This window comes from Crocodylus siamensis, chromosome 1 (genome assembly GCF_052110815.1).
Source record: "Crocodylus siamensis isolate JL-2025a chromosome 1, ASM5211081v1, whole genome shotgun sequence".
In the NCBI taxonomy this organism is placed as follows: Eukaryota; Metazoa; Chordata; order Crocodylia; family Crocodylidae; genus Crocodylus; species Crocodylus siamensis.
In genome coordinates, this window is record NC_143395.1 from 7,631,488 (window position 1) to 7,654,933 (window position 23,446).

At 44.5% G+C, this 23,446-nt stretch overlaps 2 protein-coding genes and 1 long non-coding RNA gene across 10 annotated transcripts in view; 1 reads left to right on the plus strand and 2 right to left on the minus strand.

Annotated features, from left to right (window-relative positions):
* The window catches only part of SUPT3H (SPT3 homolog, SAGA and STAGA complex component), a 433,101-nt gene extending 432,082 nt beyond the window's left edge, over positions 1–1,019 (minus strand). For all 5 annotated transcript variants that reach the window (XR_016439703.1, XR_016439699.1, XM_090030968.1 and 2 more), the window contains exon 1: positions 896–1,019. The gene's annotated coding sequence lies outside the window, so the exon portion shown is untranslated. The remainder of the gene's footprint in view (positions 1–895) is intronic.
* Positions 1–23,446, plus strand: part of RUNX2 (RUNX family transcription factor 2) — a 298,394-nt gene that overhangs the window by 60,028 nt on the left and 214,920 nt on the right. For all 4 annotated transcript variants that reach the window (XM_090030942.1, XM_090030935.1, XM_090030950.1 and 1 more), the window contains one exon: positions 23,106–23,386. In XM_090030942.1, the coding sequence (XP_089887068.1) occupies positions 23,106–23,386 (281 nt within the window). The remainder of the gene's footprint in view (positions 1–23,105; positions 23,387–23,446) is intronic.
* Positions 18,087–23,212, minus strand: LOC149872540 (uncharacterized). Its single transcript, XR_016439708.1, has 3 exons — positions 23,076–23,212; positions 22,366–22,736; positions 18,087–20,967 (listed from the first exon to the last, which is right to left on the minus strand). It is a non-coding gene; the product is annotated as an uncharacterized LOC149872540 (long non-coding RNA).

Here is a 23,446-nt window from a genome sequence, read left to right on the forward strand (position 1 = left end):
CAGAAGTCTAGTCCAGTGGTTTTCAGTTTATTTCCATCTGTGGACCCCTAAAGATTTTGAACAGAGGTGCCCAGCATTGAATGGAGGCACCCAGTGTACCCCTTGGTAAATTTTGAACGGAAGCATGGACACCTTTGTATCATACACACGGGTATTGGCATACTTTTGCTGGATCATCATTATCTTTTGCCGACGTAGGGGACCGCGGGATGAAAACCACCAACTAGTCCAACCCCTGTCCGAGGCAGGGCTGTCCCTATCCAAACTGCAACCTAAACTCGACTGAAGAAGTCAGAGCGTGGTCCTTTATAAGCGGTTCACGGAAAGGCAGAGGCAGCTGGTTACAAGCAGGGCCGGGAGCAACACAACCCTCCAAAAACCCAGCGGTCGTTGGTGCCCGCATGCAGGGGCCAACCCCTCTACGGTCCCATCCAGCCCCCAACCAGGACGAGACCCGGCAGGAGGGGACGGAGGGCTCGGGGAGCCCCGCTCCCACCACCCTGTCGCCAGCGCCCAGCTGCGTGGGGCGCCCACATTGTTCACAGCTGCTGTTGCCATTCAAACCCATCGGCCTTGCAGGCAACCAGCACCCCCAAGACCAACAGCCCCAAAATGAGCTGCCCTCAAATGCTTTGAGGGAGGAAGCAGGGGCTGGGGGGTGGGGGGGCTCTGACATGGCCCCACAGGTGGCTCAGATGGGGAGGCTGCTCCTCACCCCCCAGAAGCAGCCGCATTGGGGGCCAGCGCCCAGCAGTGCCCCACGGGGAAGCGCGCGGCAGGGGCCAGGATCCGACCCCCCACCCCGCCCCCAGACCCCGGGCGCAAGGCAGGGAGCGGCTGCCCTGGGGGCCGGCACGGGCCGGGCCGGGCCGCAGCGGCTCTGGCGGCGACTCACTGCATGGACGGAGGCAAACACTGAGCGCGGCTCCCCGGGGGCGGCGCCGCGCGGTTCTCGCGGGGAAGGGAGGGACTGGCCGGGGCGGGGCGGGGGAAATGGCGCCGCCCGCGGGGGCGGGGGCGGGGCGCGGCCACACGCGCGCACACGGGCCGAGGCGCTGCCGGCCGCCATGTTGGGCGCGGCCCGGGCGGACGGAGCCGACCTCGGTCCCCGTCGTCGGGGCGGGGCCGCACCTGGGCCCGTGCTGCGCGCGTGCGCGCGCACCCCGACCTGCCCCCCCCCCCCCCCCCGCGCCTGTGTAGGAGAGCGTGTGATTATAACTCAGGCTGTATTATATACACACATACCATAAACACAGACTCTCACACATTTTATATATACATATACACACACACTATATACACAGGCACTGTATACACACACTATACATATATCACACTATACACATCACTGTGTATATAGTCTATATAGAGACATGCTATATACACACGCACATATATGAAATATGTACACACCCACACCACATACATGGTGTATGGATGGATATAGCAAGCTCTTGTGAACCTGAGTTCACCACCTCAGACGCTGCCGGACTTTCTACCTGGCTTCAAACTAACAGGGCTCGCCACCTCTCTCTCGCTACAGACGTTACTGTTATATATGGCAGTAGTTACATGCAGCGCGTGTGCACACGCACGTGCACATATACAGGAAACGACCGAGGGTTCGGAACTGGTCGGTCCCCCAGCAGGGTTTGAATTACAGGGGAGCTGAAGCCCCCCTATAAGATTTGAAAACCATAACCTGGGAGGTGTCTGATTTTATGAGGACATCATGATGGGCAGCCCAATTTTTTTTTGCAGACCCACCCAAAAGTCAAAGTGCAATTCAAACCCATCCCCATCTCTAAATAGCAGCCCTGTGGGCACGCAGTAAACCATGCGGCACCCTCCTTCACACGCTTCAGACTCCATCCGTCCACCCTTGCACCCCTGTGGGCCCGAGCTTTGAGTGAGTCACCACCAGAGCAAGCGAGCCCTCGGCTCATTGGTATCGCTCGACTAATGCAGGTGAACCCAAGTTCACTTCTTCAGATGCTGCCTGATTTCTGTTTGCTTTCATCAGATACTGCCTGACTTCTGCTTGGCTTTGTCACATTATATATAATATCAATGTCTGTATCTTATTTAGTCTATAAAAGTACAAATGGCCAACCATTTTGGGTGCCTAAATTATTTGGACGGTTCAGCCCAAACAGCAGGGTTGCAGGCCCAGCAGCCGCCATTTAAGTCACCTAGACTTGCAGGGGATCAGAGCCTCCTCGACCCCTTCCCAGCTACCCATCAAGACCTGCAATACCTGAAAAGAGGCAGCCTCTTCTTAAAATCCTGTGTGGGAACCAGGGGACACAGCGTTCGGGAAGGGGCCTGTGGAGGTCACCTAGGCCAACCTGTGGGAAGCAGGGCGCTGCAGGCAGCTCTGGCAGGAGTCCGTGCCTCACCTCTGTCAGAAGCAGCTGCATGTGGGACAGCGTAGTGCCAGCGACCAACCAGCGGCAACACCCCTGTGACAAAGCAAGTTGAAGCAAGCAACCTCTGAAACGTGGGCAAAATTTAGATTCGCCACCTTCCCCAGTGCCCCAACCCCCAAGAGCTAGAGAACAGACAACCCACATAGTGGATTAATATTGTAAAGCTTCCCTGCTATGTTAGTTAGGCAATAGCTCTTGCGGGTGACACACAAAAGCTCAGACCCAGGGGAATGGATCAATCTGAGCTTTTTATTGAGCCCTCTATTGTATTAAGTGCCTTTCTAACCTCTTAAAGATGCCCACAATAAGGGGTTAGACCAGAGATCCTCAACCAGGGTGTTCTGCCACCTGGGGGTGTCCTGAGATCCTTTCGGGGTGCTGCAGAGTGCCATGTTAGTACTGTGAGGTATGCAAACATAATTCACAAGGTAAACCCAGAGATTTCAAATAGGCATCCATAATGTTAAAAGGCTTCTGACTGGTTGGGGTCTGAGTGCTTTGCAATGAAAGAACTGCTCTATTATTTTTCGTAGCCAATAAATGAGTGAAAACTAAGAGCTGACATTTTCTAAGGGGTTCCTCGAGTCTAGTGAAGGGTACCTTGAGTCTTGCAAGGAACACTTTGGGTGCATCCAGACAAGCGTGCATCTGTTTTATCCCAGGAATAAATAGCAGCAGCACAATATGTGCCACTGCTACCTGTCCCTGGAGAATGCCAGTACATGTGTGCTCTGGCACGTGGCAAGTTGCCCCAGATGGGGTAGGAAAGGCTGAAGCCAGCACCTGGGCTGGCCCTAGCACCCTTACCTGGGTTCCTGGGGGCCTCCCAGGGCTCCAGCGGTAGCAATCTGGCAGCAGGGAGTCTGGGCAGCTGTCAGAGTGTGGCTCCAGCCGGTCAGGCTTCTGTTTCAGACAGTGCAGGCTGCCACCCCACTTTTTTCAGGAGCAGGTTCTTTTGACATCAGGATCCCCGCGCCCCCGCTCCCCTCCCCCCCACACACACAGTTCAAATTAGCACCATGGAGAACACCTGCATGTGCGGCACAAGCAGTGTGCAGTGCCGCAGATGGGTCTGTGGCATTGCATACTGCACAGGCATGTAGGGTTGCCAACTCTGCTTGAATCTATTCCAGGAGGTTTCATCACGTGATATAATGACATTAAGGACTTTACATCAAGAAGGTAAATGAACATTACTATTACATTTTAAAAACCCAGTGGACTACTATATAAATCATATTCAACATTTAATATTTATTTTAATGAATGCGCTATCATTTATCTCCCAGGAGACTCTCAGCAGTCTCCTGGAGATTTATATATTTAATTCCTCGAGAGTCCAGGGCAATCCTGGAGGGTTGGCAACCTGACATGCGTACTCGCCTGGACCCACCCCTTGAGTCTAACAAGGTTGACAACCACTCGATTAGTCCACAATGGTGTAGCTTGAAGTGTTAATACTTTTGACCTGAAAAAGGATCATAAGCAATGCATGGGTGGGGGGCACGTGCTTCCCCAGAATACCCTGATGATGGTATAGAGATAAGCCCAGCCACAGCCAGGGCCCAGCAGCAGCAGGGATACTGGCAGCAAAGGCAGTGGTGCAGTTTCTGCGCTGACGGGAGAAAGGGGCTGCAGCCCAGCTGGAGCCAGAGCTTGGCAGCAGTGGGCAGGGGCAGGGGCAGGGGTGGCAGCACAGAGTTGTGGCCTCCCCTCCACCCACTATCAACACTTACATGTTATCTCTGAGAAGGATGCTTTGTCTAATTATGCCATCTATACAGTTTGTCCAATAAAAGATAGCACTCCCAATAAAATCTCGTCTCTCTCATAATATTTTTGAATGCAGGCAAGTTCTAAATTTTCCGTCTTGGTTTCATTCCATTTATTGCACTCCATCCTTGGGATCTGCCTTTTCCTAATACTTGCATGCTGTGACCACTGAGGGAAGGCATCACTCATGATAATTAGTCAATTTTAGTGCTCTCTTAATCTTTCCTTATAATACCATCCTCTACCTTCTCCTCTGCATCCACAAATAATCTTGGCTGTTCCTCTATGAATTTATTTATGTTCCTTCACATTTTTTTCTGAAACAGGGAACAGATCTCTAAGATGCTGACTTGCCATATTTGGGATCAGGGAGGAATTTTATCCCATGGTCAGACTGGTATGGACTGTGTGGTGTTTTGCGTTCCTCTGTAATGGAAGGTGTGGGCCTCTTCCTAAGATCTCTACAGTATTTTAACAGCCTTTGCCACAGCAGAACATAGGCTGTTGTGGTCCCTGGCAGCACTTGTAATAACTAAGTTAGGGTGCTATGTCCTGTCGTTGTGTCAGGGTTGACTGTGCAGTTTTGCTAATAGGTTAGATATTCGGTTTGTGTAGAATGACTGGATAGAGACGACCCTGCCTCAGGAAGAGATCGGACTGGATGACTTCTGGAGGTCCCTTCTAGCCCTACTTTTCTATAAGCACATCTACACGTACTATGAAGGCAAAGCAATAAACTCTAGCACGTATTGCTCTAGTGTTTATTGCTCCCAGGCACCAGATTTACATGTGCGCCTGTGTCTGCAGCACATTGAGCCATGTCAGAACAGCCCTGACTAGCAGGGGGCACAGATGGTCAGCCTGCCAGCCTGGAGCTGCTCTGACCCAGCTCAACGTGCTGCGGTGCTCCTGTGCAGGGCTAACTAGCGGGCAGCCCCTGCACCCTCATGCCACAGCCAGCCACATGAGTATCTGCATGTGCACTGGTGTGGAGTAAATAACTTTGTAGCAGGATAGTATTTATAGTTACAAACACTATCTGCTACAGAGTTAATTAGTTTACTCCAGCCTAATAGGGCCACATGTGTAGACACAAAATGTTTATTGTGGTGCTAATTAGTCTCCTCTCCAGTAAACATGTCATGTAGATGTGCCCTATGATTCTATGAACAGGAGTTATTTGGGAGGGGCTGTGTACCATCCCCAGTAGCTTGTGATATATGCCCCTGCTATGGATACAAATAAGTACCGAATTCTTCCTATCATTCTATAATCCTGTGCAAAGTCTATAAATGGGAATTATTAGATGTGACCAGCAAAGGAGAAATAAGAAAGTAGTTATGTCTGTGCCTTTTCTTCCTTCTTTAGGATATGTAGCAAAAAACCCCACCCATTAGCAATGTTTGAAAACTTGCATAGAACTGTAACTTAACAACATTTTTAGTCAAACAGTCTATAAATTTACAATCTGTCAGTCTTTTAGTTTCACTTATGTTAACACCTGTTCAACTCACACTCCTGCACAGTTGCCATCATGTACAAAAAGTTTGCCAGTATGAGAGTAACTGTACAATTATGGATGCACTGTGATAAATTTTACATTATTTTTGCCCACGGGCAAGAGACAAAAGTAGGGATTTCCTAATATTCTCTAGAATTAACTCTCCATGGGCTACCTGAATTCTGACTTGTTTGAAAGTCATCTTGAATTAACGTTACATATTTCTCCCTTTGCTCCTTCATGCTTCCCCTGCTTTTTTCCCCACTTTGGCTTCCCACTGTGACCCCAAATAAATATTCTACTGCCTCCAACACAAACCCTTCTATTTGCCCCTTCCTGAGGTCTTTCCTGCCTTCTGTCCTTTTTTCTTTCCATTTACCAAAATCATGTTGGGGAAACTGAGAGATGTTGCAACTCACCTCCAGCTTACCAAACATTCAAGGCAGCTCTTGTCATTTCTACTGTAATCTTTGATTGTAGAAGTAGAGCTGAAAACAGCCCAAGCATTGATATCATCAAGGTAAATCACTCAGCCAGACTAACCCAAGGAGTTAGGACTGGATCTTCAATAGCAAGATTGCCAGCACCCTTGAGCTATTGAACAGGACTGTTCATCCCTGCCATTAAATTGTATAATACCTGCACAGATCCAAATAAATCAGGACTTCAGGCAAAGATTCTGCTGCACAGTCCTTCTCCCATTCTCACTATAGGTCTATTGGCTTGCAATTAATCTTTTAAGAAAACAGAGAAAGCAAGGCTTAATATTCCTGATCCTTCTAAGCTACAAAAACAGCCACAAAAATATTGTGTTATCAGTATGGTAGTACTTATACAAATTAAATGAGTTAATCTTAGTATGAAAATGGCTAGGCTAACATGCGCCAATTGTGATCTCCATTTCATGGAAGTAGGAACAGAATTTGCGTGGCTCGATAGGACATTGTTGCCTAAGACAGTGAAGATCATGCTCAGTTTTATATTTCAATGGATGCTTGAGCAGTTAATAAAATGATAGCTCCTGCTCCCTACACAATATGTCCAAGTACTTACTCAATTTACTGGTGGGGAGAAGGGTGATAGAAAGGCTTTTTTATGCATGACAAGACCCCCAAAAAGGCACAAATGAAATTATTTTTCCCTTTGCAGATCATCTTTTAGATACTTAGGTCATAATGTACTGTCTCAGCACTTTCAAAAGCTAGAGTCTGCTCAAGCCATAATGCATACAAAGTTTCACTTTTGAGTGGGCCTGATTTTCTTCTGTCATTTGTTTTCACTTTTATTTCTCTGCAGAACATAAAAAGATTTTATTTCCCCTTACAGATCATATAATTTACATCAATTATCCCAGAAGGTCAGTACTGCTGGGGTGTCATTTAAAAGCAATAAATATAAAATAATAAAGCTCTTGCCGAAGTGGATGGCCACTGCTTCTCAGTGAAAGAGAGAGAGTTTCCAAAGCATGTGGGGAAAACACAACGGGAGACCGAGTGAATTCATCACACCACAAAAATGTCTCCATCCTTTCGACAAAGTCATTAAAAGAAAATGAACCATTGTTACTCTAGACGTTTGCATGCCTTTGGCACAATAACTTCAGGAGAGATGTACTAGCACAAAGAGAATTTGTACATTCTAAGGGAAAATCTTTTTTAACAAATTATTTTAGAAAAGAAAGTGTCTGGATCATGTAATTAAAAAAATAAATAAATCCTCCAGGATCTGAAGAAGAGCTGGAGCCCCTGCAGGCACCACAAGTAATAAGGAACCAACTGCAATGGGACAGAGCAGTTGCTTTTCCTCCAGCCAACAAGCCAGAACAAATGCCAACAAAGGCAATTGGTTTCAGATGACCCACCAATGATGCCCTCCTTTAATGACATAAACACTTCTACCCTTTGCTGATCCATGACAATCCTCATTTTTTAAATGCTGCGTCAAGGTTCCCCTCTACTACCACCATCTCCTTTTCTGTAACTTTGTTTGCTTTCACTAATGCTTTGCAGTCTCCATAGAAACTATCTGGGAGGAATGTGGGGATTAGAGAGGTTTTCTGTATTCAATTTTATTTAATTTTCTGGCAAAAGGTGTCCAAATTATGTCACTGGCATACCCAATAAATGGTAGCAGGTATCAGTTTCAGGCGCTAGGTTATTCTTTTAGGGACTGATTTCTCTTATCACAAAAGCACTATTTTTAAATTGAGAGGGACCACTATGCAGTACTAAAGGTAGCTCTAGCAGGCTGCAGCAGAAATGTTCACATATGCGTCTTTATAAAAAAATCATGCATTCCAAAATAAAGTCAGGTCCTCTTCACTAATAGCCTAACTTTAAAAAAAACCATGTTCATTAAGTAATCACCTTAACTATCACAGGCTCCTACAGTTAAAACCACTCCTGTTCCACTGATTTATTTGAAAAATAACAGACAACATGTTAAACCATTGTGAACAACTACAGTAAGGGATATTTTTATTATTGTGGCAGTTCAAAAGAACAGAAAACCTGCCTAAAGGAAAAAGAGCTGCACAGGAAGAGACATATACCAACAAACACCAGATCACACCTGTTAACTAGTACAACTGAGCTTGCAGAAAATTGTAAGCATGCTTTTTATCCTTACAGCCAGGGAAGTGCACTGAACTAAATTTTTTCCTTGGCAATTGTCCCAATTAATTGGGTGTGCTGTTTATTAGGGTGCTGATTAAAGAGTACTCTACAATAGAATAGTTAAGTATGCAGTTGCCAACTCTCATTCCTTCCCTGCGCATATGGATAAAAGCAGGAGAGTAGACAAACACATTATGAAAATAATGATGTATTTTGTGCCAAAAAGGAATAAAGGATATGAACTACCACTGGCTGAAATCTAAGGATTTGGAGACCCCGCACTAGGTAGCATAACTTATTATTAAGATAGAACAGGTTATGTTATGTAAGCCAGTTATGCTCTAGACACAATTTGTAATAATCATGTTACATGCAGCCTAACACCCTCTCTTTACTAGGCCCACAGGCCATAAAAACAGACTTAAACAAGGAATATACTTATTGCAAGTTGCAGTGGTATTTCCAAATGGTTACACAGATCTCGAGGAATCCACTGCAGCTGGAAGCAAAAGCGACTTGCAGAGAGAGCCATTGTCCGTGCGCTACCTCCTGCTGCTTTCCCCACCGAGCTGCCTGTGCCCCTGTCGTTGAGACCAGTTCAGTGCCCTGGATATACAACCATAGTTTCTGTTTAGTTCGGGCTTTATGCATCAGTGAGGAAAAGGCATATACCTTTAATCTGAAGTAAGTCCTTGGAGTGAGCACTAATTCAGCTACCAGTGTCTAACAACCAAAGTAACAACGCCAGGGCATAATGGTGTTTTGCACCAACTGAACATCCTCTGTACATTGTATCTTTTTTGTTTGTATCCATGCACCTATACTAATGGATGAATACCAAGTATAAATAAGGCCTTACTTGCTCTGATTTGCCCCACATTACACCTGTGGCAGCTCTTATTTCCATCTCTTATTTCCTGTTCCCTGAATTACTAGTAGTCCCAGCCAATACCAAAAAGATCCTGATTTGGGAAGCAGTGTAACATGCTTAGGCTGGACCTCTGTGTTTGGGATTTGATAGGACTAGGATTGACAAACTATGGCCCATGGCCAGATCTAGCCCATAGACATGGGGCTTCAGCTGCATTTGGTGATATGGGGCTTTGGCTGTGGTCGCTCTCTGCATGCCACTATGGGGACAAGCACCGGCTGCAGATATTCTCCCCTTGATGCTAGCAAGAAGCAGCAGCAGGGACTAGTGCCCACGCACCTCTGGCAGGGGACGGGTTATTCCAGCCCACAGACAGAAAAGTTTGCCTATCCCTACTCTAGGCTGATCTCTATGGTTAGCAAGAGGGCCCCTATTGGGATACCTCAAACACTAGAAACTAAAACCAGTTGTACAATCACCACAAATGCTCGTGGATGTTGATTTGGAGCTAGAACTAGAGAAACACTGAAGTACTGTAGTCATCTATGTCTGGCAACTGAAAGCAGACTTAGGCAACAGCAGACCCCTTCAATTAAGGATCAAGGAACAGCTTGGAATAGGCACTTAAGCAGGGGAAGCAAGAACCAGCCAAAAGCAGAGCTATTCTTTTATTAACAGGATAAATTCAGGTGATTGGGTAATTAGCTATTATTTTTCCAAGTAACATAGATACATCTGATCTAAAAATTAAAACATTGTGTAATTTCATAAAATCTACACACGTCTGAACCAGCAGCGTTAACCAGGTATGTGTTTGGGATTAGGGTTTGGCACAGAGAACCCTTAGTCCTACACATTCCCAAATCACACATCTGGATTGATGTGAACTCTTGACAGGGGCCTTTGACAGGTAGGGAAGAGTAAATCACAGGACTCAGTTCTTGCGCCTCTCATCCCTAGTCAGAAGCAGAGAGGCATATGAAGTCTTGTGACCTCCTTCTGGCCTGCATATCAGTATCATGAAAGCTGCTAGAATTAGGCACATTCAAAACAGTAAATTTTTAGAAGTACAGGATGAGTGCCAAGGAGTTGCATCAAATTACTCCTAGACTGCAGAGTAAATAACATCAACCACAGGTTGTGAAGGATTTAATTTCCTCAATGTCCTGCAACAAATTAATACTGCTTGACCACCCAGGGCAGGCAGAATCCTGCGTTTATGGTTTCAACCGCCAGATATTTCATTTTCTAGTTTTGGTGTCCAGTAGTGTTCTGCGTGCATTAGATATTAATTATGAACACAATTATATTTAGTCCTGAGATGCAAGTTTCTCAAGTTCAGTGTTTAGATATGTAGTGTCAAATTCTACCACTATATGTATGAACACAGCTCTTTTTGACTTCATTAGGAGTTGTGCATGTGTAGCTAAGAAAAGAGCTTGTCCCTTATGTTTAGATTTTTGCACTAAGTGGAAAGAAATCCATGATCTGTAACACACAGGAAAGTGGTATGACCTACTTTAAATGTGAGGGTAAAATTGTACATTTCTTTCTTTCTTTTGGATATAAAGCACTACCTCTAGTAAAGCTCCTAGGAATGTTCTTCCATCCTTTCTAAATAGTCTTCCTTTTATTTACAAGGTATTCCTCATATGTGGACCTTTGATCATTTATATGACAAGCAAACCAAGTGGGATACATTTTATTTCTCTCCTTCTCTTTCTCCCTAATTTCCATCCTGCCAGTTTCAGTTCAGCATCTTGATGGTATGGAAATAGACATTTAAAAATATTCTTATACAAATTACATTACATCAAATATTACTTTACAATTATGAAAAGATGATGGTGATTTTAAACTATCAAATCCTATCTTTGACATCTGTGACATGAAGTATCTTCCTTTCTCATGAATCAATGTAGCAGGTAAAACCAGTCAGAAGAACTTCTGCTGCCCCTGTCTATATTTAAATATATAGGACTATTACTATGGCATTTCAAATGGAGAATTCTTTATCCTAGAAAATGTCCTTTCCTGTTTCTCTCTCCTTTCTAAATAATCTAGACATTTATTCCATGCTTATCATAGAGCATCTCAGTGCCTTTTGATTTTGATGCCTCAGAGCCTTTTGATTTTCATGGCTTAGTATAAGGCTTATTTATTTATATGGGTATCTGGTATGAGGGAGTGAAAAAATGTGTGCAATAAGGGCATGGTACTACTTTGGTGAGTACAGCATGGAGCAGAGACTCCAGTAAGGACAGGAGTAGTCTACTGACAGGTATAGAGTATAACATCTGCCATCCCAGAAGTTTCTTCATCAATTGGTATCTAAATTATGCTGTGAACCATAAGGCTTTATATAGTCTTTAATAATTATGCAGAAAGCAGGGCAGGGATTAAGTAAGCCTTAATTCCTGGCCACAATTAGATTTTACAATAGTTAGTTTCAGAAGTTAATTGTGCATTATATATATATAAGAATTTAATCTTCTTTATCAGTTTTTAAAAAAAGTTGCCTTACAATTTCATTGAGTACCTCCTTCGTCTTATGCTTGTCTAGTTTTCCCACAACTTCCACAATTAATACAAAAACGGGGAAAAACACCTCTCATGATCATTTTTCCCCCCCATGGTACTTGCAAAAAATTAACCAACTACTAATGGATGAGATGAGGGTCCAGGTTTCTAGCTGGAATTTATTTATTTCGTAAATAAAACCAAACTTCAGTGTACATAAAAAAATGCATTTGACACAAAAACTGTACACAGTGAGATTGTATCCCATACACACCCTTTTTATGTTGCCTATCTTAAATGATAGTTCTTGTTTGCAGAGACTATGTGTGTGCAAGCATGTGCGTGTATGTAGTGCCTAGCACATTGTGGCCACAAACAATAAATAGGATAGAAAAAACAATGAGAGCAGGGAAGGGAGGGGAAGAAAAGAACATAGAAAGAGCAGGAGACAGAAGTGGAAAGAAAAAGAAGAAAGACAAGCATGAAGATGAGGAACAAATCTGATGGGTGCAGGAACAGCGGACAGAGCATCACACTAGACATGAACATGGTCACTTAGGTCCAGATCAACAAAGGGATATAGGCATGCAAAATAGGACACAAGTAGAATTTAGCCTCTTAAATCCTGGAGGAAGATCCTCAAAACCCCTGTCCAGCCCATTTAGTGCATCCACAGCATCCAGCATCAACCATCCATAGGTGCCTTTGTTTTTGCCAATAAGCACCTACAGCACTACTACTGCACATATCCAGATATGCATTTCTTCTAGTAAAGGAGAGCAGCTCAGTGTCCATCTCATTCCAAAAGTGGTTTGTAGTCCTCCTGCTAGGTCTTCTCTACCTCAGTTGCCTGAGGAGCCTGATCCGATAAGACATTCTCTAAACATATCAAACCACATTCTGACATAGCGGAGGTCTCCACGAAACAGAGCAACCCTGGCCACTTTCATCCAAAACACAGCTGGAAGAAGTGGTGGTGCTTCACCCCCTACCCACATTATACAAAAATTCAGTGGTCAGAATACTTGTCCTAAGAAATAGAAGACCCAGGTTCTAACTATTTTTAGTCTGAAGGGGTTCAAACACACATATCTTACCTGCTAGGCGAGTGCCCTAAAGCCAAACTATGAGCTGGTTGGGAAGAGGGGGGCATTCTCTAACCTTCCTCTTAAAACTATATCATTTGTTATAAAACAATACAAAACTCTTGGGGCAAGAAAGAGAGAAAGAATAAGTAGCAGCATGGCTCTGTAGCTCTAATCCTTGGGCTATAATGTAGGCAGCTCCCCAGTCAACCCAGTGTTTCCCTTGAATCCAGTGCTAAAACACCTTAGCCTCCTCATGCACTGTATAGGGAACTCAGACACTAACTGAGGGCTACAGACTCTCTTCTTGGAGCCAGGTGCCTAAATGTTAGCCACTGTGAAACTGAGCATCCCTCAGCACCACTTAAGCCCTTTTGTGAGGCTATCTGTGATGATCTATGGATTGCTGAAAAGATAAATGCATCAATGGAGGAGCAGTGGTCCAACATAGTGTGGCAAATCATCTGCTTCTTCAGCCTTTTCTTAGTAAGAACTCCTAGTTAAATACATTGACAGACTACAGGATTAGACCACATAAATTACAATAATCATCATCATATGCTAACTAGTAAATTAAATTGGTGATCATCTCATCTCTAATCTCCAATATAACAGAGGCTATAGATTTTCAGTAGTTCCTGCAGTAATAACTTTTGACTGAATACTTAAAAAGACATTGCAGAACTTGCTGCTTGGCTTGCTTCCTTGCATATAATAGTTATGTGGGTACTAGATCATACTGTAATTAAAAAACCTAACAATTGTTAATCACTTGACATACTGTGAGTGTATTAAGGCATGGAAATGTATAATTGATGCTGATATTGCAGACTTAACACTTAACAAGTTCAAAAAGTTGTGCCTTTAATATTGCTGATATTTCAGAATAGCAAAATATTTCAGAATAGCAAAATATTTCAGAAATACGGCAAAAAAATGAGCTGTTTTTGACAACTGATGTCGAAACACCTGCCCTCCTTCCATGCATGTTCAAATGGTGTTAAAAACAATTGCCCCACTAGTGTGGACAAGGTCAGTTGAGTTCAACACCCATTGTAACAAACAGGTTTATACACCCTGAGCCAAATCTTACTTGCCTTATTTATGCAAGTGGTCCCAGGTGCCTTAGTCAAGCATGATTTGCTACAGTAAGCAGTGAACTTGGCTGACCCCATCCACACTGGCCAGGCAATCATTTTCAACACTACTTCAGGTGGGTTTGGGGCAGGAAACAGTTTTAGAAACCCCTTGTCAGAACAGCTAATTTTTCTAGAGTAGACAAAGCCCCAGTGTCATTATAAAGCATGTGTGCGGAAATACAATGGGGTGAGCTGAGGACAAGAGGTAGTCACCCCAAAATCTGCATTTCCTTGTTTTACATTCAGTGCCCTCCCCCCCACTTCAACATAGTGAACTGCACTGGGAATTCCACACCTTCTCTTGAAGAACATGAATTAATCTATTATCTACTGGTAGTATGTGAGAAAGATTTAATGGATAAGGGCCTGAGTCTTTTCTTACATCAATGTAAACCAAAAGTGACTTCACTGAAGTTGGTAGGGTTACCCTGGTATAAAATGGATGGGAATGGATGAGCATCTACATGAGAGACGACTGTGTAGTGGTTATTGTACATTTATTTACTTATTTGCTTATACAAGTAGTAAATAAATGCACAGTTACCAGTTACTGCACAGTAGCACCAGCAAATGCCTTTTAAATGACACTACTGCACAGTAGTCTAATACTATTGAGCAGTAGCATCTCGGCATGGCTTTTGCCACACAACGCTACTGCGCAGTCAGCATCTCATGTAGATGCACCCAATAAGAAGAGCGATGGTCCTTAAGTGCTGTGAACAGCCTATCATACAAATACCTATCCCCTGATCTGAACCACTCTTGAGCAATTACATTTGATTCCATTGCCCAGAAAATAAAATACAGGATGTAAGTTATTTTGTGACTTTAAAAAAGTGACTTAATCGTTTTGTCCCTCAGTTTCACCATGTATACCTAGCTGATAAGGGTGTTTGGAGGCTTGGTTAGTATTTAGCAATGCACTTTAAGATCTACCTCTACCTGTTTCAGCTTTATGAAAAGCCCTGACTCACTGTAGCCTGCAGGTGTGACTAGGCATGCAAGTCCTTGTGTGGAGACCATATATTAATTAAAATAATTTGTATTGCAATTATTGTCTGTCTCATTAGCTACAGGACATCTTTTCCTCCTTTTCTGCATCAGTAGGGATGTGTCGTACTCCATCAGGAAGCCCATGATAAGTAAATGTTAAAAATGGCTTTAGTTTTTCTGATCTGTCAGTTCCCTATCCATTTTAGGCATACTGCTATCCAGCACTGTGGTATCCAAGCACCTTCCACATAGAAAGCTATAGCAATCATGAGGTTTCTAATGGACTTCAGCTGGTGATCAAACAAGCATGACTGATACAGCATGTGGATTTCTTAACAGGAAAGGGATTTGTTTGCTTCCTTCAGCTCACAAAGTTCTTCAGAAAAATCATAGGTGGCAGGACGTACGTGATGTTTAGCAAGTAGAGTTTTCTATTAATCCCTTCATTCCTTTTCCCTAAACTGTCAAAAGCAGTCCAAGCTTAACTTTCTTGCAATTAAAAAGACCCAAGAACTAGAGTGCTTTTAAATCAGACCACACAAACACTCTGCAACAACTAAGACACAGAGAAGTGGAAATGATGAGAGGCTGCACAGCATAACCACAAGGGGCAAATCCATAAAGGCTGGTCTCTGTCATTCGTACTCGTACTTATTCTGTGAAGACTCCCATTGAAATCAGTGGGACTACATTCAGCTTGGGGTACTGCACAACCTGAAAAAGGTAAATCTACCTTTTATGTGACAGACCCTTAACTAGTCAGTATGTATTCAGGCATTTTTTTTTAAATATGAATAATTTATTCAGTGGATGATAATTCTTTGCTAAAGGATACCAGCAGCAGAAAAGGGCCTCCCTAATTGCCTCTGCAATTTCAGGAATGATTTTTACATTTTTTTACATTTTCAGAAACTCAGATTTGCATATGAAACTGAATTTGCAAAGCCAATGCTGTTTGTAGAGGAGGGAAACATGGATACAAAAAACTGTTCACAAACTTTTGGCTTTGAACAATTTGGACACAGATTTAGAGCACATTGAAACTGCTTTGAAATGTAGCTGCTTCGGGCCCAGTTGTCCCACTCCCCTTGCTCACCTTGGTGGGCACTTATTCACAGAAATAAATGATCTCACTAAAATCAGCCAAGCTGCTCATATGAATAAGTACTCACTGATGTGGAGAGGTATTCTTAGTATTTTTAAGTGCAACCCGAAACTTTTATTCAATCAGAGCTCCTAGTGGGATTGGCTTGTGTTTTAAAATACATATTTTGATAATTTGTTCAATTAATATTTATTAGGGGCTACTGACTGTTTATAGTCTTATTACTTCATGCACGCTCCCTGTATTATTAGCTAATATTATTTCATGTCAGTCCAACAGAGAGAGAATATGCTTTGCATCTGTATTGTAAGTGTTAACAAATTTAGGATTTAAAGTATTTTGGTTTCCTTGAATAGGCTGATTGACAGATGAGGCAGAGAGCTTGATCTGCATGTTAAGTGTTAACAAATTTAGGATTTTAATTATTTTGGTTTCCTTAAATAGGCTGATTAACATATGAGACGGAGAGCTTGCAAACTATCCTTTTCACAAATCTATTTTTGAGTTATTAAAGTGCTATATAGGAAAAGTGTCTAAACTAAATAAAGTTCTATTTTCTCCAGTTCTACAACTTTAAATAAAGTCCAATAAAACACACACACACACACACACAAAACTTTATAACATTTGACTTCTGAACTGAGACATCATATGCCAGTTTTCAGCCTGAAAGGAATTTTTACGGTTGAGTTATAAACTTCTGAAAAGCTAAGTTGAAAACAGCACTGCTGACAGTCTTTCTGATCGTATTTTTCAAACTATTAGGGATTAAGATGAGATCTTTATGGGACAACAGATCTCATACCTATCTGCCAACTCTGGGGTTTCTTATACCTTCTTCCGAAGCATCTGATGCAGGTCACGGTCAGAGACAGAACGCTGGACTAAAATGACCATGGGTTGGATCTAGTCTAATAATTCCTATGTTCCTACGGACTCTGGAGAATTCAGCTGCCAGCCATTAAGTCTGCTGAGTAAAGATTTTAAAAATAACCCCAAAACTTACAATTCAGCTGAGTCTGGGTTGAATCTCATTGAGGGTATAGCTAAAATACTCCCTTATCCCGGAGTAAATCCTCTCCCAACAAAATTTCAATCCCTTCTTCAAAACGTGCATCAGAACTGTAAAAATGTTGTTAACATTTAAAAACCCATGTGTTTTTTCCTGTCATCCTTCTTTGATGTGGCTGAACTATTTTTACTAAAACTTGGGGGGTGGAGGGGAGAGGAAAAATGAGCTGTGACAGGCACCTACAGTGGAAAATGTCATCCCAAACAATTAACTTTTAGCAAAGTTAGAAGCAACTGAAATCAGGTCTTATACCACAAGCATCAGACAACCTTAACTGTAGATGCTTCTCTCAGCTTTACCACTCATTAGCTATGGGTACCAGTCTTTGCTGAGGTCAACGAACTATGAAGATCCTACACCAGACTGTTTTTATATATGGTGAAGGGGGAAAAAAAGGCAGGGGGGCAATATGAACCCTATTTTTTTTAGGCGTCATAGCTCAAAAATAGTTTGTCCACTTTTCCTGGAACTTTCCAGGAAAAAAAAAACCCATGGTGGCAATAAGATCATCCATTCATTTACAGTTAAACTGTGGGGAGGCTCAATGGAGAGGGGCCAAACTGTGTTTGTTAGAGAGAGTCAGTTTTATATTTAATAATGACGAGCCCAACAAGTCTCCATAATTAAATTTTTGATTTGCAGGGTCCAAAAAAATATATATATATGATTTTCTTGACAAAGATGGATCAAAATGAGAAATCCCTCTAATTAAAATGCATAGGTCAAACTTTGCTTTCCAATCAAAAGCACAGGGTAGACTTTCTCGTTGATACATTATTTTAATGCAATGGTTACAGTTACAATCCTGCATCAGGAACCACAAAGATTGTCACCCACGTCTGCAAGCCTCACTGAAGCAGATGCAACTCCAAGATGGCACTAGAGCCTAAGGGAAAAGCAAGACCTAAGTCTGCAACCATCTATTTTTAAACCAGCAGGAGATAAATGATTTAGAAAAAAAAAGTCTGTAGTGATGATCTCTATTTATGGTTCAGGCTATGTTCATTTTAGAGCATGCTGTACAGAAGTCAATAGGAGTCAGATCACAACACATTTCATTATTGATCCAGCAGGTTTATTATTAGCTGGTTGAAAAATATAGTAATAATACTTTACACTAGCACAGCACCTTTCATCTTTGGATTTCAAAGCTCTGTGCAAATGTTCTTTAAGTCTCACAAGAGGTGAGGTAATTATTATTATCCCCATTTTACAATGAAGCACAGAGACATTAAGTGATGTTCCCAAGGCCTGACAACAAACTGAAACAGAAATGAGGAGTCCCAACTTGCAGTCCTCACTGGACAATATGGACAATACTGGACAATATGGACAATATTGGACAGTATGGACAGTATGGACAATATGGACTCACTGGACAATATGGAAACAATATTGTCCTACTGGACAATAATAATACTATTCATGTCAACAAATTCTTGATTAGGTAGTCCTGTCTTTCATTTTTTCATATTATGCTACATACAGATCAGTGGATGGTGCCGAGTTATTAAATGCTTACAGCAAGCTTCTGGATGCAAAGAATTTTCTTTTATTCAGGTCATAAATCAGTGGGATAGGCACATGGTAGCTAAAATAAAGAGACTGAAGTAGTCTATATATTTTTGTAACAGTTCTCATCAGCATGGTAAACAACCCATCAAAAATGTCAGATGCAATTGTAAGTATCCCACTGACATTTAATTCCAAGAATAGTTGGACAAGTATGCAACTTGTAACCAAAAGGAGAGCAAAGTGCTTCCATGAGACACTGGGCCTCACCATGCTTCCAGTGATGCCAGTGGAAATCTAGGCATTGATTTCTGAAGGATCAGGACCACCCTACTTTCACACCACAGTGCAATTTGATGTACATTTTCATGAGTGAGTTAGAAGCTCCTGGAAGGTGGAATTTGGAAAGAAAATATTGGCAAGCTCTTAACTATAGTAGCAATTGCTGACCTAGCTACAATCCTCCCACTCCAAATATCTGATACAATAACAAACCTGTTAAACACATTAATTTATTCTATTTTCCTTCAAGGCTATTCACACGTAGAGAGAATGGTTAGAAGAGACTCAGTGGTATCATGTTGACAGCACATTCCAATCCCTAGCATCAACAACTATTTTTAGGAAACATCATCCAGCACAGAAACTTTCAACATTTGCCAATTATTTTTCACCTTGATCATATGATGTTTACACCACGAGACTTTTGATGGGATCAGAGATTGCTGGACCCATATTTTACCAGTTTAGAAGTCAATAGATAGGGAACCACTTCAAATAGGTTAGTTTCTAGCAAAAAAATCTTGCCCGTACTGCAGTTATAACAGAAAGATGAGTTGAAGTTTAAAAACAGCGAAAGTGAAAAGATCATCAAAATGGGCTTCTGCAGCTGTCACAGCTGAATTAATTACTGGTAAAATCTTATTTTTATATGGTAAAGTTGGAAGTGATTTTTTGACATAATTTCCAAAGAAGCCAGCTTTTTTCCTCTAAAATCCTAAGGCTCCCTAACAGCTTTCAATGTGATCCATCGTGAGATTATCAAAAGGACAAGCTGAGGATGGCTGGAGTATAGGTTTGCCCCACATATCTTCCAGCTAAATCCTGGCCATAGCCATAGATTCTGCATATAATTACGTAAACTACATTAAAAAAAAAGCGCTGAAGGCTTTATGCAGGTCAATAAATGCTAGGAGTAGTTTTATGAAGGTGTCCCTAGCTATTTAAATAAAATTCTAGTGCTCTCAGATGTGATATGTTCCAGGCGTTAGTGAGTTCCTGTTAAATGTATAAATGTTCAGAAGAAAGATATTTTTGCAAGGAGACGGAGAATCACTGTGCCAGATACCTGAAACTTTGTTAGGGCGTTCAGTGGAAAATTTCATTTCTACATTATAAATAACCATGGACTATTTTAAGCCAACCAACACTGGGAGCTTCCAATAAGTCTCTTAGTTTATCCTGATTGACTTTTGATGTTATTGCGGTGGGTAAAGAGGTAAAAGTAAAACTACCGATTTGACTCATGAAAAAGTAGGAAGATGATTTTGTCAGTTTTTTTTAAAAAAAGGAAATCCCTCTTGTCAAGTTACCCTTGTGTGTTGGAAACAAGATGCCTGTCATCCAGCTCAAATCTCCCCCTCACCCCAGTGTCTAAACCTGCTTGGGCCCTAAAGAAACGGAGTTAGGAAGCAGACAAGGTTCTTTGGGTGAATCTGATATCTTTTATTAGACCAACATAAATAGTTGGAGAACAACTTTTAAGTGAGCTAGGAAGCATACACTCTTCCAAAATAACTGTTTAAATGCATGCATATCTATCTATCTATCTGTCTATCTATCTATCTGTGTTTGAATAGTTTTTTGGTAGATATCTCTCTCTATGTAAAGTTGTATATAGATAGATACATAGTCATGGTTATACATGGGGGGGGGTGTTCACTGTGCTGAAGCTATGCTCAGCTAAAGGCGTCTACATGAGTCAGCTCCTTGTAGATGACGCCAGATCCCTCTTTTGGGAGAACCGATCTCACTTCTCCTTGCGGCCCGCCCGGATCACAGAGAAATCGGGGTGGCTTGCTAGGAAAGGGAGCCGCTAAGTCTAATAATGACACTTCCCTGTAGGAATAAGGAACTCCGGCGGCTCCGTACCTGAGAAGTGTAGAGAGGGGACGGAGAGGGGGAAAAGAGAGAAAAGGGAGCTCCGAGGGGGGACCACGCGCCATGTGGAGCCGGGAGGGAGATGGGCAGGAGGAGGAGAGAAGTGCAGAAGCGCGGATCCTGCAGGCGAGCCGGAGCCGCCTCCCGGCCGGCCCGCGGTGCGCAGAGCGCGAGCTCTCCCCTGCGACCGAACTGGAAAGAAAAAACGAAAGAAAAGCGCCTTTCTTGATTTAAAAGGCACGGCAAAGAAAAGAGAGGCCCCGCGGGAGCGCCCCCCGCCCCGCGTGCAGGCACTGGCCGCTTCCTGCACGGCCAGACCCCGCGCGGAGGCAGGGGTGCAGCGGGGCAGGGGCGGGGGAAGCCCCCGGCCGCACGTGTGGACGCGGCTGAACCGCAGCGGGCGGGGCGGGGACGCGCCGCTCCGCGCCCGGGCCCCGGCCCTGGGGCTCAGCCCCATCCCCGGCAGCGCATGGGCCGCCGCTTCCAGGAAGGTGGGAGTCGGCAGGCGAAGCGAAGCCTTAGAAATTAAAGGCCAGGCTTTGATAGGTCCTTATCTGCCCCGGGAGGCGTTCACCCGCCCTTACCATTGGGTGTGGGAATGGCTTTTAATAAGATCAGCCTTTTTCTTTCCTTTTCTCCCCTTTTTTTTTTTAAAAGGGAGCAAACAAACCAGGCTCTTCCCCTGCCTAGCCGGGGGAGGAGGGGAGGGCTATAGGTTTCATTCATCCAAGGTTTAGGCTTCAGGCTACGGGAGACCCGGGGGGGGGTACCCCTTTCTTTGGCACCAGGCTATTCTTTTGGGGAGCTTTTATTTATTTTGACTTGATAACAAACCGACTCGCCCCGAAGTGTTAAGGGGGTAAACGCAAGGCGGGCGGGGAGCCGCGCGGCCCAGCGGGCCGAGGGAGCGCCCTTGCGCGGGGCTGCGCGGTGCGGGCGGCGGCGGGAGCTGCGGGCTGAGACACCACGTGCTGCTGCCTCTCATCAGCATAATGATCGGCCCAGCCAGAGAGCCTTGTCTATATAAACCACAAAAACCTAATCATTAGGAATCCCAGCCTCCCAAAAACCACATTTAGGACAAGTGTGGGGGAGAGGAAAAAAAAAATCGCGGTGGTTCCCCCCCGGCTCCTTTATCCTTCCCAACCTGGACTTTTGGGGGACCCAAAAGATTAATATTTTTTTTCCAGCTGATTTTCAAAGTGTTGGGGGGGGGACATCTGAATGCTTTTTAATATATATATATATTATATACAATTTCATTTTTTTTCACGGCTGCTGTTCACCGCCCCCCCCCCCCAATGCCCCGCGTTAGCCTGCTCAGCTCGGCGGACTCGGACCTGGCAGCGGCTTGATTAAAGCCCCCGGAGCCGGGACTCGCGCATCGCCTCGCTCCGCGCCTGCTCTTTGACTCCCGGGAGCCAGAAGTTTGTGACTTGGCGTCTCTCCTCCCCGGGGACCCAGCTCGCAAGCCCCCCTCTTTTAATTAGGACTCGTTTGATTGCCCTGCTCTCTACCCCCCCTCCCCCAAAAAAAACAAACAAACCCAACCAACCACCCCTAAGAAGTTTTCTTTGGGGGGAAACGCACCAGCTCTTTGCAGAGACGCCTCGCAGCCCCCTGCCCCTGCGAAGCCCCAGGCAACACTAGGAGAAGCGGAGAAGCTCCCTGGCATCTCGACTCGAGCCGATCCCGAGGTTTTTTTTTCCTCCTGGAGGGGGAAGGCTTCCCTGGAGGCGAAAGCAGCCCCGCTCAGACTTGAAAACTCCCCTCCTCTGCTCACTGCCGCTCCTCCAGCAGCCGCCGCTGCAATCTCGCTGCCTGGGCACCCTGCACGAGTCGTCGTCGTCGTCGTCTTTTTCTTCTTCTTCCTTTTTTTGGGGGGGAGCATCCAGCGAGGAGAAGAGGGAAGCAGAAGAGAGGCGGACAGACAGCCCCGGCCCGGGGGGAAGAAGCGGTGGCTGGAAGGAGAGGGGGGGGCACAATAAAACAAGCGCAAAGAAGGAAGGAAGGAGGAGGAGGAGGAGGAGAAGCGCCTCGCAGCCTGCAGCAGCCGGGACCATGCCTTCCCCCGCCGGGCTGTGCTGAGCGGGGCGCCCGCTCCCTCCTCCGCTCCTCCCGCCTGGCACCCGGGCTGCTCCGAGCACACCCCCGCCTTTCGTTTTCTTTTTCCAGATTTTTTCCTCCTTCTTCTTTTTATTTTTTATTATTATTCTCATCATCATCATCATCATCATCATCATCCCCCCTTGCACACACACACACTGCACGCCCCCCTCCGCCCGCCCCAGGTCGCTAACTTGTGGCTGTTGTGATGCGTATTCCCGTAGATCCCAGCACCAGCCGGAGGTTCAGCCCCCCCTCCAGCAGCCTGCAGCCCGGCAAGATGAGCGAGGTGAGCCCGGCCGCGGTGCAGCAGCAGCAGCAGCAGCAGCAGCAGCAGGAGGCGGCGGCCGCGGTGCCCCGGCTGCGCCCGCACGACAACCGCACCATGGTGGAGATCATCGCGGACCACCCCGCCGAGCTGGTGCGCACCGACAGCCCCAACTTCCTGTGCTCCGTGCTGCCCTCGCACTGGCGCTGCAACAAGACCCTCCCGGTGGCATTCAAGGTAAAGCCGCGGGTCCCGGCCCCCCCCCCCCCGGCTGGACAGGGCACCTGCCCGCGGCTC